At 50.0% G+C, this 12984-nt stretch overlaps 1 protein-coding gene across 17 annotated transcripts in view; it reads right to left on the bottom strand.

The window, feature by feature from the left end:
• CAMK2G (calcium/calmodulin dependent protein kinase II gamma) overlaps positions 1-12984 on the bottom strand; it is a 55018-nt gene that overhangs the window by 5183 nt on the left and 36851 nt on the right. For 3 of the 17 annotated variants that reach the window (XM_052639872.1, XM_052639874.1, XM_052639876.1), the window contains 5 exons: positions 8453-8485; positions 6165-6233; positions 5001-5045; positions 3034-3082; positions 1754-1867 (listed from right to left, as the gene is read on the bottom strand). In XM_052639872.1, coding sequence (XP_052495832.1) covers positions 1754-1867; positions 3034-3082; positions 5001-5045; positions 6165-6233; positions 8453-8485 — 310 coding nt within the window. The remainder of the gene's footprint in view (positions 1-1753; positions 1868-3033; positions 3083-5000; positions 5046-6164; positions 6234-8452; positions 8486-12984) is intronic. The other 14 variants (XM_052639879.1, XM_052639883.1, XM_052639875.1 and 11 more) reach the window with 7 other exon arrangements.

Here is a 12984-nt window from a genome sequence, read left to right as displayed (position 1 = left end):
AAGCCCGCCTTATGATCCTCTGGCCTTTGCCTCCCTCTCCATCAATAACCAGGATGCAGAAAACACTCTTGTCTTTAAAGCAAGGAGCCTGACACCCTGTGAATACTCTGCCCTCAGTCTTTGTATCCCATCCCCACAGGTTCAGGCTCTCAAAGAAGCATCTCCTGGTATGGCTGTTTCCACCACTCATTTCTCTCACCTGAAGGGGCTCAGTCAGGTCTCAATTACCAGCCCACCCTCCATCCCCCCAGCCCTCACACAGTGGTCCAAAACTTAGCCCTGGGCACCAGCCAGCCTGAAATCAGACTCTAGCCAGGGTTGAGGAGGGCTCCAAAGAATGAATAGACCCCTGGGATGGATGCTTAATTCTCTTTGCCTTATTCATCTCCTCCACAGGGCTTTTTGGGGTAAAGGGCCTTGGAACTTAAACACTCTTTTTAAATGGAGCCTCTTACCAGCTCCGTTTACCCTTGGAAAAACTCTAAATCTCACACCAGCTCTCAAGCTAGGATGTGTCCCTCAGGAAAACCAAGGACAAGGCTCAGACTGACAGGCAGGCAGAGTTGGTGCCCTCAGAGTGCCCCCCACCCCAATTCCAAGCCAAGGGACTGCTAATGACACCTCGCTCTCATGGGCAGCTCACTTACAGGGAGCGCCACTATTAGCAGAGGGTGCTGCCAGGGTAAGGGAGGCCCAGGCTAACCCTGACCAGAGCCCCAGGCTGGCCCAGGCCATGAGCGAGAGGCTGCAAGACAAATGTGAGCATTAGAACAGCACAGCCAAGGGGCACAACTGGGAGAGGACAGTGCAGCCAGCACAGGGCCCCACAGGCATTGCCACCATCAGGAGGGCGGCTCGGGTGAATAAGCAGGAGGGTAGGGGAACCACAGGGCTTCATCCACTTTCTAAAGGCAAGCAGGTACATGCACACGCAGACACACACACACACACGCAGACACACACACACACACACACTCTCTCTCTCTCTCTCCAACCCCACCAAGCCCATCTGCAAGACCTGACTGGGGCCCTATGGGTGAAGAGGCTCGTGTTTAGAAACTCTAGAAGTATCGATGGTAGGAGGGAAAGCAGCAGACGAAGGCATCCTCTACAAAAACACAACTGAAGATGTAAATACAAGCTACCACTAACCAGCTAAGCATCATATCAAGACATTCCACTATCCCATTTATATTTCTGAGGTGAGTGTCATTTGATTACCACTTTACAGATAAAGAAACTGTAGCTCCAGGAGGTTAAGCTACTTCACGCATTTTTGAAGGTAGTGGAGCTAGATTTAAACTCAGGTCAGTCTCACCCCAGGCTCTTAGTATGATATTATGCTGACCCTCAAGAACCACTGAGGGGAACACGTTTTCTTGACTATGAATTTCTCCACCACCTCACACCCACTCTACCATGGGCCTGACATCTGACTCCACCTTTCTTCCCGCTCAGCGCTGAGACAAGGCCCTCTGCATATCCCACTGGCTTTCTACTCCTTCCCTCCTGCCACATTCTTCCACCCACTTTTCTTCATGTCTTTGGGCCCCAGTCTCAAGGACCCCTGTCTGGTCTTAACAGCACCTCCATTCAGCTCCCCCACCCAGCAGAGGCTGAGCTCCCGAAGCTGTAGTCACTAGATGACAGCTGGGCTGGGCTGACAGCTCTGGGTGGTGGGTGGGGGGATCCCTGAGGGGCTTCAGGACGAGCCAGGGAGACCGAAGCCAGAATGTGCCTCCCTCACACTTACTGGCTGAGGAGCAGAGAGAAGGCTGGGGCTGCATGCCTGCAGAGGGGGCTGTCCTGTCCCGGGAGCTCCGTCCTTCAGGCATCGAGCTGCCATTCCCAGTGCGGAGCGGGGCAGCTAGCCAGCCAGGGCAGGGCAGGGCAAGGCAGAGCAGCCAAAACAAACAGAACAAGGCAGGTGAGCGAGCAAGCCGGACAGGACCCGAGCCCGTGGCACTGAAGAACCGAGGCATGGACCTGGGGCCACGTCCATGCTGCCAGAGAGGCCTCCCAGCTGAAAGCCCCAGAAGGGGCACAGACCTGGGTTTGCGGCTTCCAGAGGAGCCTTCCAACAGCCTGTACAAGGAGCCCTAGTCTCAGGGAAGATGTTCTAGGGACCCACGCTGCAGGGTCGAAAGCCCAGCAGTGACGGAGCCGCTGACTCTACCAGTATCACCAGAACTGAAATGACCTGATCTCAATCCCGGCAGCCCTGAAGGCACTGTTCTTTGCTGCCTTGTGTGTTTCTGCTTTCTCTTCTTGATTACCAAAGGTTTGCTTGCTCCCTTATTGCCTCCGGTGTGCTCTCTCAGCTGTGAGCTGCAACATTCCTCCGACTTTTCTGAGAACCTGTCCTAAGGTCACTTAGGACAAAGGGAGCAATCCCAGGAGGCCAAACCAAAGAGTCAGACAGAGATTCACAGTGGTCTAGCCTGCCATGCCTTCCCACGTCCCCTGGCACTCTGGCCAGGCCCAAACTTAAGCTGGTGTCCTCACGGGACCACTGGGGCAGGGCCAAATGCGGTTCTGACTCCGTCACTCATGCCGGGGCTTTGTGACGAGAGTGACCGACCAACCCCAATGTGTCCAGGACTGTTCTAGTTTTAGAGCCCAAAGTTCTACATTCTGGGGAATTACCTTAGTGCCCGGGAAACTGGGATCACTAGTGACCTTGTTAATGGCTCATGACATCTGCAGGCCACCTCTGCGGGGACTCAAGATGTCCCTGATCTGGGATATCACACTGTAGCAGACAGGAGCAGCTCTCTGAGCCCTGGGCCTCGACAGGCTTGGGAAAAGCCCTCATTTAACTATCCTGGACATGAGGTCAAAGACGAGAAGCCACCTGCCCAGCCCAGCAACACGAGATAGGGGCCTCATCCCTGGGCCCATGGAAAGTAGCTTTTAGGCCAAACCCTCTCTTGGGGTACAAGGAGCCACCAATCTCAGTTCTGGGGGCAGATGAGGCAGGTGCCCCCTCGGGACACTGCTGGGGCCCCTTCCCCACTATGGGCCAACACCTACCTTTGAGGTCCTCATCTTCCGTGGTGGTGTTGCAGCTCTCTGTGGAGCCCTGCGGGCCAAAAAGAACAAGTTTCTATAAACTCAGGCCCTTGGAAACCAGAGGAACCAAGCAGAACAAAAGCAGAGTACGTGTTCCTATGGGAGCTGCAATGTGACTCTTATAAAACTCTGATTCCCAAACACCCTCCTAAGTCTTCCCTAACTCAGTAAATGTACCACTTATCCAGTTGTTCAGGCTAAAATCTGGAGGTCTGATTTTATAATATGCTGATGCCTTTCTTCCCCTCATGTCCCAATTATCCAATCGAAAACCAAAAATCGGTCAGTTCTACCTCCAAAATAAATCGCGTCTGACCTCCTCTCTTCCAATGCACAGCTGAGCCCAAGATACTAACATCTGGAACCTGAACTCCTACCATAGCTGCCTGGCCTCCCTGTCTCCACACCTGCCTCTGCCCCAAAGTTCTTGCCCATAACACAGCCAGTTTTTTGATGTGTAAATTGGACTCCATTACTCCTCCGTTATGGGTTTCCCTCATAGCTCAATTGGTAAAGAATCTACCAGCAATTCAGGAGACCCAGGTTCGATTCCTGGGTGGGGAAGATCTCCTGGAGAAGGAAGTGGCAATCCACTCCAGTATTCTTGCCTGGAGAATCCCATGGACAGAGGAGCCTGGCAGGCTATAGTCCATGGGGTCACAATCATGCCGCCACCCCTCGGCCATGGGGTCCTCCTGGCTTCTGGCCCTGACCTCGGGCGTGGGGTAGCTCCTCTCGGCTGCGCTATGTGCACCGTCGCAGGACTCCACCAGGACCTTGCTGGTGGCTCAGACGGTAAAGCATCTGTCTACAATGCGGGAGACCCAGGTTCAATCCCTGGTTTGGGAAGATCCCCTGGAGAAGGAAATGGCAACCCACTCCAGTACTATTGCCTGGGAAATCCCATGGACAGAGGAGCCTGGTGGCTACAGTCCATTGGGTCACAAAGAGTCGGACATGACTGAGCAACCTCACTTTCACTTTCTTTCACTCCCCGGCTAAGAGCCTCTAACAGCTTTTTTGTCGCTGCTGGAAAAAATACAAACTGGTATCAAGCCTGACAGCAGGTCCCGCCTGCCCCTCAGGCTTCACCCCCCTCCTGCCTCCCTCTCCTTGCTCACCATGCTCTGAGCTCTGATTTCCTCTGCGCCTGGCCCTGACCCCTGCATCCTCACTGTCTAGGGCACTCTGCCTCAGGGTCTACCCAGCTGCCACCTTCCAGTTGTTTAGTGTTTTAGCTCAACGATCACCTCCTAAAGGAGGCCCTTCCCGACCACTCAATTAGAGGCCCCGTTCATTCTCTATTTACTTCGTGACATTTTCTTCATAGCACTTATCGCTACTGGATTTTATCTTATTTGTATAGTTTTTGGTTTATCATCTGCTTCCCTTACACCTGTGGAGAGAGATTTCCTCTTGTCACCTCTGTAAACCAGAGCTGTGGATGATTCAATAAATATTTACTAATGGTAATGAAAATAAGGAGACAAGGATATTGAGGGCATCAAGGAGTGAGGCAATGGACAACTAATGCTCTAGGATTTGTATGTTTTTGCCTCTGTTTTACTAGCTCATGTTTACTCTCATTTAAGCTTCACCAGTCATGGAGGAAGATTCTACTATTACTAGCATCCCCAGTTTTCAGATCAGGAAACTGAGGTGCAGAGTGGGAGGGTGACTTGTCCAGTGGCCCAGGGCCAGGATCCAAATGCAGACCTGTCTGCCTCTAGAGCCTGAGCTCAGAATCACTGAGGTATGATGTCCTTCCCAGGAACACAGTGACGACAGGCCATATGCTGCCCCCAGCCGAGACTGCAAACACCGTGGCCCCTAGGTGCAGCCGTCTCCAGGACCCTGAGACCCTGTGGCCCAGCCCACCTGTTCCCTGCTGACCTGGAAAGCAGGAGCCCAGCTCGGGAGCCACTCACCTTAATCCCATCGGTAGCGTTGTGTACCACGGTGGTTTGTGGCTCCTGTGAGAGAAGATGAAAGTTACCCTCCTGACCTGGGAACGGACCTACGGCTCTCCCCTGAGGGACCCCAGCCCTCGAATATTGACCCTATGATGACCACTGAGGCCTGCTCGCCAGTCATTCTTACAAAATATCCTGGTTCAACTGGCTACCAGGCAGCTGGAAGCCCCAGATTTAGGGGACAGCACTGGCTGGTTAGGAGTAGAGGCCTAGTACTTAATGGAAGCAGGTACTGGGGAAGCTGAGGACAAGGACCCCTGCTCTCAAATCCAGCCAGACCTGAGTGTCCTTTCTCCCATGGGACAAGTACCCTGGAGCAGATGTGGGGCTGAGGGCACAGGCTGGGCCTGACCAAAGGTGCTCGTCAGGGGCTGTGTGGGAGACATGGATACTGGGAGAGTAGCCTGAGGTCTCCCAGAAAGATTCACAGGAGGCCCTCAGCGAGTTGAGCCCAGACTGCTGCCTGTTCCACCCACCCCTGCCTCTCTCCAAGTTCCTGTCCTCAGCAGGCAGCTCTGGGGGACAGAGTGCAGGGAGGAGGAGCAGGGGGGCAGCAGCACTGGTTCCCCTCCCTCCCTCCCAGTTACCCCCCTGCCATCTCCACTTAGCAGTAGAGGGGGACCTGAGAGCACATAGTGCCCTTGACTGAGCCAGGACAGAACTCAGACAGCATGGGGGCTTCCCAGAGACCTCAGCACCATCCAGAGGTGGGGGACTCCAGGCCCCCTTCCTATTTATTGCTTTGTCAAGGAGGGGCTGAGGCAGATTTTACAAGGAGGCCTTCAAGAACTGAGATACAGAGCCCAGGGAAGCTCCTACCCTCTCCCTTTAGAAGCAGCTCACCTTCCTGGCCACCCAGCAGACCCATTCGGGGCTGGGAGGCTTAGCTGAGAGCCCTGATCACTCTTCCCCACCAAGAGCACAGAGAGCAGAGTTATGCCATGCAGGAGGGAGCATGGCCAAGCAGGACCATGAGGGGGCAGTACACAGAGCCACCTGCTCTATAGGGATGAGGAGGGAAGTGGCCAAGGAGGCCTGGCAGCGGGGGCAAGAGAAGGAAGCGGGCAGAAGCGGGAGGCAGCCAGGGGCAGGGGCGGAGAAGCCGTAGTCAGGAGGTACCATGGCCGTCTGCAAGGGCGCGGGCTCTTGGGCTGGGCTTACGAGACTGTTTTTGTTGTTGCTCTGTGGCTGAGACAAGAAAACAGATGGTTTAGTTCCTCTAGAGTCACCGAAGTAGATTGGATTTGACTCCCAGACCTCCCTTGTCCCCCAGCTTGGTCCGGAGGCGCTAGACCTGAGGTGGGCTAACACTCCCGTAACACTCTGGGGTGGGAGCAATGGCTGGATAGATGACCAGAGAAGATTATTTGGAGGGACCCAGAGACCTAGCCCTGGAGGCATCCTCAAGGTGGAAGGAGCCCAAAGACTCGTTTTAAAAGCATCTCTCCAGAAATCTTTGCTGATGCTAGGTGCCCTGTCATTGTACAATCACACTTGATGCAGAGAAATTCAGATCTTCTCACTTTATAGGGGGAAAGAAATGTAGTTTATGAGAAAGCAGAACAAAATTCAGAAACTCTGGGTCCCTGTGGGCAGTCCCCTGCTGCCCTTTCAATCTGCCACCTGCATTTCCTTCCCCTTACAACACTAGATTGAAGCCTGATCTGAAGAGGAGCAAGAAGAGAAAGAAAACCTGGTCGAGGAGACAGTATCCACAGAGGAAAGGGGTGGAATTTGACTCTGGATACAAAAGGCAACCACTGACCCGGGGGCGCAGACACAGGGCTGTGCTGTTGGCCTTTTTGCCTGGCTGATCTTAGACAGGATCAGCTAGGAATATGGGCAGAACTCCAGAGAACAGCAGGTGAGTCCAGGTGGGAGCTGTGTCAGCAGTCCTAGTCCTCAGGAAACAGCAGGCTGCCTAGCAGGCCAACAGCAGCAGACCACTAGGCTATCTCCTTGCCTTTCAGAATATTACACTGAGCGGCACAGCAAGGGAGGCGGGAAGAAGATGGCGAGGAAGAAAGGAGGCCGATCTCCAGGGCAAGGAGCCATACTGATGCTCTCTGCCTCTTACAATCCCCTAACCAATAAATACACTGAGTCTCACTGGGAGTCTCTGTGGAACCGGGGGCCACTAAGGAGCAGCCTGATGCCTGTGAGGTCTTCAACATGCAGACACACAAATGTCCAGCGGCCATCAATGTGCGGGGTGCCAATGACGGCACGCTGGCAGCTAGGACGTGCTTTTTCTCCCCCAGAACACATCCAGGAAGCTCTCCAGACTGTCCTACTTATTCTTGCCCGGAAGCCTCTTTTGTGGCCCCTCGGACCACACCCGAAGCTGTAACTTGTTATCAGTGGTTGAGGCGTTCCCAAATCTGGGGCTCGGCATGGAACCTCAAGCCAGGTACCAGGTGCTTTAAGTCTCTGCTGAACTCTGCAGGCTGGAGAAGGGGGCCCCAGGAATAGACAGAATGTGGGCCTAATCTCACAAAAGCTCTGCTCTCTTCCATATCCCCCAAAAAGTGCAGAGCCCTCCTCACTCAGCTGCTGACATGGACCTATTTGGGGCTGATTGAACGAAGCCATTCTGTTTGCAAAGCTGAGACAAAGACCCTGGCATGGGGAAAGGACTGGATCGTGTCTGTAAAACCCGCCATGTCTGTGGAGGGCTGGGATGTCACCCAGGTAGCCCCACCTCTGGCTTTAGTATCAAGTTGGCCAAAAAGTTCATTTGGGTTTTTCACGATACCTTATGGAAAAATCCAAATGAACTTTTTGGCCAACCCAATAGATGTTTCATAAAGATTCAGGCTGCTGTATTCCCCTGGGTGCTCTGTGTCCCTTGAGAAAGAAGACAAGCTCTGAAGCCTTTCGGCTGGTGCCCCTGTGGGTGGGGTGGGAAGGACAAACACTGGGCACAGCTGGCTAATGGGCACCAGCACAGGGGAAAGCTGAGAGAGTGAGAGTGAAGCTCAGAGCCTCCACCCGGCTCCCCCACACTCCACACGGAGGGCCCCTGGCTGCCGATCCATAGGAAATAATGCTCGTGCCCAGTGAGCAGGGCCTCTCCTCCCGAGCGACCATGAGTGAGGGTCTCCCCCTGTGCTTGCCACCTGGCCCCGAATCCCTACCAGATTTACATCCTGCCCCGGGGCTACTGGGGGCAGCCCAAGCGCTGCAGCAGGGAGTGCCACACCACACCTTCCATGCCTAGTTCTGAGGCCGCTGGGTGACCTCGGGCATTGGACCCCGCCTGGCAGGACAGGCCGCACCTGCCCGCATGGCACAGACATGCAGTGAGGATGAGGGAAGCACACGCACATGGCAGAATGGGTTTGCGTGGCTGGCAGGCGGGCGCAGGCAGCATGGAGCGGGCGGATGGGTGGGCAGGCAAGGCTCACCATTAGGTGCACGCTGGAACTCGACTTCCTTTTCTGGACACACCACAGCGAAAGGGAAAGAGAAGGGGAAAGAGGAGGTAAGAAGAGAAGCACAGAGACGCTGCAGGTTAGTGCGCCAGCGTGGGCTCTGCCTCAGGAGAAAGGAGGAGGAGGAGGAGACCTGGAGTCCAGCACCAGAAGGGTTAAAACAGCGTCTAGCCGGACAGGCACACACATCCCTCCAGACCCAGAGAAAGGGAGGTTCACAAACACAGTATATTCTGAGGTGTCTCAGCTTTGCTCAGAGAAACTTCTTTCATTGAGATTAAGTCACAGGTCTATGAGAGTGAGTAACATTTTGCTGCAGTTATAGGTTTCAGCTTATTGAGCTCACCTATAGGATTATTTTTCTCACTACTACGTCTGCCTGAGAGCTGAGTGAACAGTTACTAGGTAAAGAGCCAAAGCTGCTTTAACAATGCTTCACTTTGGAACCTTGACTTTTTCACTGCACATCGATAACTTTTCAGATAAAGATGTTGGGCTTTTGAAAATCATTTGACAAACATATTTTGGCACCCATTTCTCTGTTGCTATGGCCATGCTCATTTATAAGATTTCATCGTTTTATTGCATTTTGCAATTAGGGGGCAATGGAACACCAGGAGTGCAGGTGGTTAAAAGTGCAGTGATCACACGGACACAAAGATGCCAACCACAGGGAATGCTGAAAGCAAGGATGCCTTAATCTCAACTAGATGCTCAAAAACTTTATGTTCAGATATAAACAAGCAGAGAAAAATAAAGACTGTATGGAACACTGAAAATACATCTCAGAAGACTACGTCTAAAAATTGAAAGGCAATTAAGAATTTTATCATCAGCTTGCCGGGAGACAGGAGTCCTCTTTGAACATGTCTGTCTGTCTTTTGACTTGCATATTCATGAACATACCCAACAAATGCTTGTTGAGCACTATTCTAGGCATGGTGAACACAGATAGATGTTTCTGCCCTCGAGAAGTTGATATTCTACTTCAGAAGACATTTTTGAGAATGCGTTGTTTTTTGTTTTTTGTTTTTTTTTCAAAAGAAGGGGACTACAAATATTTAAAAGAATGCTCACAATTTAGAAATAGATCTAAGGAAAAAGAAAGTCTAAATATAATGAGGCCTCTTGCTTTTACCCTTTCATATGTACTCACATAGGAGATTTTACTTCCAAGTTATCCAAAAAAGAGCGATTTGCTTTACATTCATATATATTTATCACTTTATCCAACCAGAGGGGTAACACTCTGAAGGAAGGTCTATATCTTATTTGTCTTGGCAATTGAGCAAAATGTCTTAGAGTTAACATTCGATCAACAAATGTTTGCAGAGTTAAACTGGGTTTGTTGACTGTTACTGTGGTTTTCTCCTGGGTTAAAGCAGAGCACAGGCTTCTTCTAACTAGCCTGGAATCCCAGCACCAAAAACTCTGCGGGTGCACAGCCCAGGGCTGGTCTTGTCAAAGGCCATGCAGGTTGCTTTCACTCACTTCTTGCCTTCACTTTCTGCCGTCTGCTTCAACTAGTGAGGAATAAGTTCCCAATTTGCTCCCAACTGGCTCTCTTTTTCCTAAACTGCCCTGTAGGAAAACCCAAGATAATCCTTTCTACTCATGGGTTCGTTTCTACCAGGTGAGCAGACTTCTTTCCATTTCTTTCTCCATTCCTTTAGGGCTTTGCCCGCAGCTGTGCATAGCTGGCTTCCTCCCCTGCAGCCAGCAGTAGTATTTAATTTCCAGATCATTTTTTAAAGAACCACACCTCACTTATGTTTAACAATTAAATGTTTAAAATTTTAAACCAAAAGAAGGTTCAAGGGTCCTTCCCACACTGAAACATTCAAACAGTACTTAAGGAAAATAACAGGACCTCTCTCCCTTTTCTTTCTCTCCCTTCCTTCCTTATTTCTCCCTCCTTTTCTTCCTTCTCTCTCCTTAAAGACTGGATGGCCATGCTGGCCTGGGACTAGTGGAATGCATATATTATTCTCAGTGAGAAGTCTGTCCTCATAAGTGGCTCTGCTCCTCCATAGACCCTGGGTCACTGGAATCTACCTTTGAAGAAACCTAAGCAGAACCTGAAGTCCCCATATTCAAGTGCACAAGGAAGACTCACTGCTCAAACCAGTGTTAATGTCTGAGAGCGTCTGTGAAAGCTTCTGGACAGCAAGAAAGAAATCCCCCTGTGGACTCCCAGCAGGAACTGGGGAGTGGGGTGGGGCTGGGAAAGCAGCATGGGGTCTCAAAGAACGGTCTGGGATGCTGACAGCTCACGATCTTCTGAGCAGCTTCACAGGTCTCCCTCATGACACAGGTTATCACCTTGACGCTCAAGAAGGCCCAGAAAAGAAAACACCCTGCACCTTGCCTTGTCCTTTCCTTCCACTTTTGGGGCACTTTTATCCAACCACGCTGTTCATTATTATATACTTATTCCTCATTATAAAAGGACCGCAACCACATTACAAGCAGCTTGGAAAAGAGGGGGAAAAACACCCAGAATCCTATCACTCTTGCTAGTCTTTTGTGTATCCAATTTAAAAATATCATTGTAAGCTGTATCTGAGTTTCTTTTAATACCTTACTTTAAAAATAAATAGCATCTTAATTTTTCTTCTGATTATCAAAGTAATACACACTCTAGGTGAAAAATGTAGAAAATACAGGAAAATATATGAAATAAGTTTCCAAGTTCCCATCACCCAGTGAAGCTACTAGTAACACTTCAGTGGGTTTTCTCCTGGTTCTTTTTCTATTCACCTATTATACACTGAATATAATCTAAAAAACTTTGTTTTTTTAAACAAAATTTAGATAGCAGTGTATGTATAGCTTTGTGCCTCATTTTTCCACTTAAAACATTTCTGTCATTATATAGTCATAAAAATTAATAACTTTGTAATGGTCAATTAATTTCCCATAATTATTTCATCATTATCTTATTGGCTTTTGATGTTCCACATGTCATTATCTTGTCAGCTTTTGATGTTTCTCATCTTCTCATGGTTATAAATAACGTCATGCTGAACATCTTTCTGCTTTCAGTTTTTCCATATTTTGAATGATTCCTTTAGGGAAAATTCCCAGAATTAGAACTAAAGGGTAAAATAGGAACACTTTTATGACTTTTGACACACAGGCTGTTTTAGGAGGGGGTCATTCTGATTTACACCACTACCACAAACTAAAGAGTCAAAAAATGGGGACTCCCTGGTAGCCCACTGGTTAAGACTCTGCCCTCCCAGTGCAGGGTGCACAGGTTCGATCCCTGGTTGGGTAATTAAGACCTCCCATGCTGCGTGGTGTGGCCAAAAAAAAAAAAAAGTGAAAATGGGACTGCATTTCAACCTGCCTCTGACATCACTGAGACTAAACATCCACATTTGTTGACCCATGTTACTTCCTCTTTCATATTGTTAGTTCATCTTCACTGACCATTTATCTGCCAGGTTTTAGGGGGTATTCTTATTTATTACAGAAAGCTCTTTTGCATAAAAATATTAACTCATCCCATCAATGGGCTTCTCTGGTGGCTCAGGTGGTAAAGAATCCGCCTGCAATGTGGGAGACCTGGGTTCAATCCCTGGGTTGGGAAGATCCTCTGGAGGAGGGCATGGCAACTCATTCCAGTATTCCTGCCTAGAGAATCCCCATGGGAAGAGGAGCCTGGAGGGCTACAGTCCATGGGGTCACAAAGAGGAGGACATGACCGAAGCAATGAAGCACAGCACACCCCATCACACCTGCTGAGAATATTTTCCCCAGTCTCTTATTGGCCTTTGAATTTTGGTTGGTCATGCCCTTCTTAAAAACTTGCATCTTAGTTTCTGGTCCCACCTCTATATTTGAAGTCTTTTCTCAAGCATAAAACTCATTTATGGAGCACTCGATCAGGGTCAGACCCTGGGCTAGGTTCCCCAAAGCAACGTAACTGCTGTTTCTGTTTGCCTAGCCTGCATTTCTGTGTTCCTGTAAGGACTGGCTTGTTGTACCCTCTCTTCTTTGTCTACCTCTTTCTTCATTTCCTTTGCTGATTCTTCTTCCAGCCTCTTGTTTAACCCTGAAATTTTTGCCTTTTCTGGACTCTCTAAACCTTTGTGTGCTTTGGATTCATATGGAGGAATGGAATTAGTCAGATTCTTCCTTCCACCCAAGGCTTCCTGAATCGGAAATCCGGGCTGGACCCTGACATCTGTGTATTTTACCTAGCTCCTTAGGCTAGTCTTACATAGCTGTGCCTGAGGCCAGGAACTACAAAGTTCTGCTAGAAACCTATTCCTTAACGACACCTTTAACCTTCTTCTCACCATCTCAGCTGTCACTGCTTTATTTCAGGTCCTATTTTGTGCAACCACTCTTCGCTTCTGCCATACAAAAGCTAACAGAGTTCCCAGAATCATCATGTTGTTTCAAACTCACGTACCTTCACATGTGCTTTTCCCTCTGCCTGGAATGTCTTTCTCTTCCCTCCCCTTAACTTGGCAAAATCCAACTAGTCCTTCAAA

Source organism: Budorcas taxicolor, chromosome 5, assembly GCF_023091745.1.
Source record: "Budorcas taxicolor isolate Tak-1 chromosome 5, Takin1.1, whole genome shotgun sequence".
Classification (NCBI taxonomy): domain Eukaryota; kingdom Metazoa; phylum Chordata; class Mammalia; order Artiodactyla; family Bovidae; genus Budorcas; species Budorcas taxicolor.
Note: the sequence above shows the minus strand (reverse complement) of the source record. Positions and strands in the feature narration are given on the sequence as shown.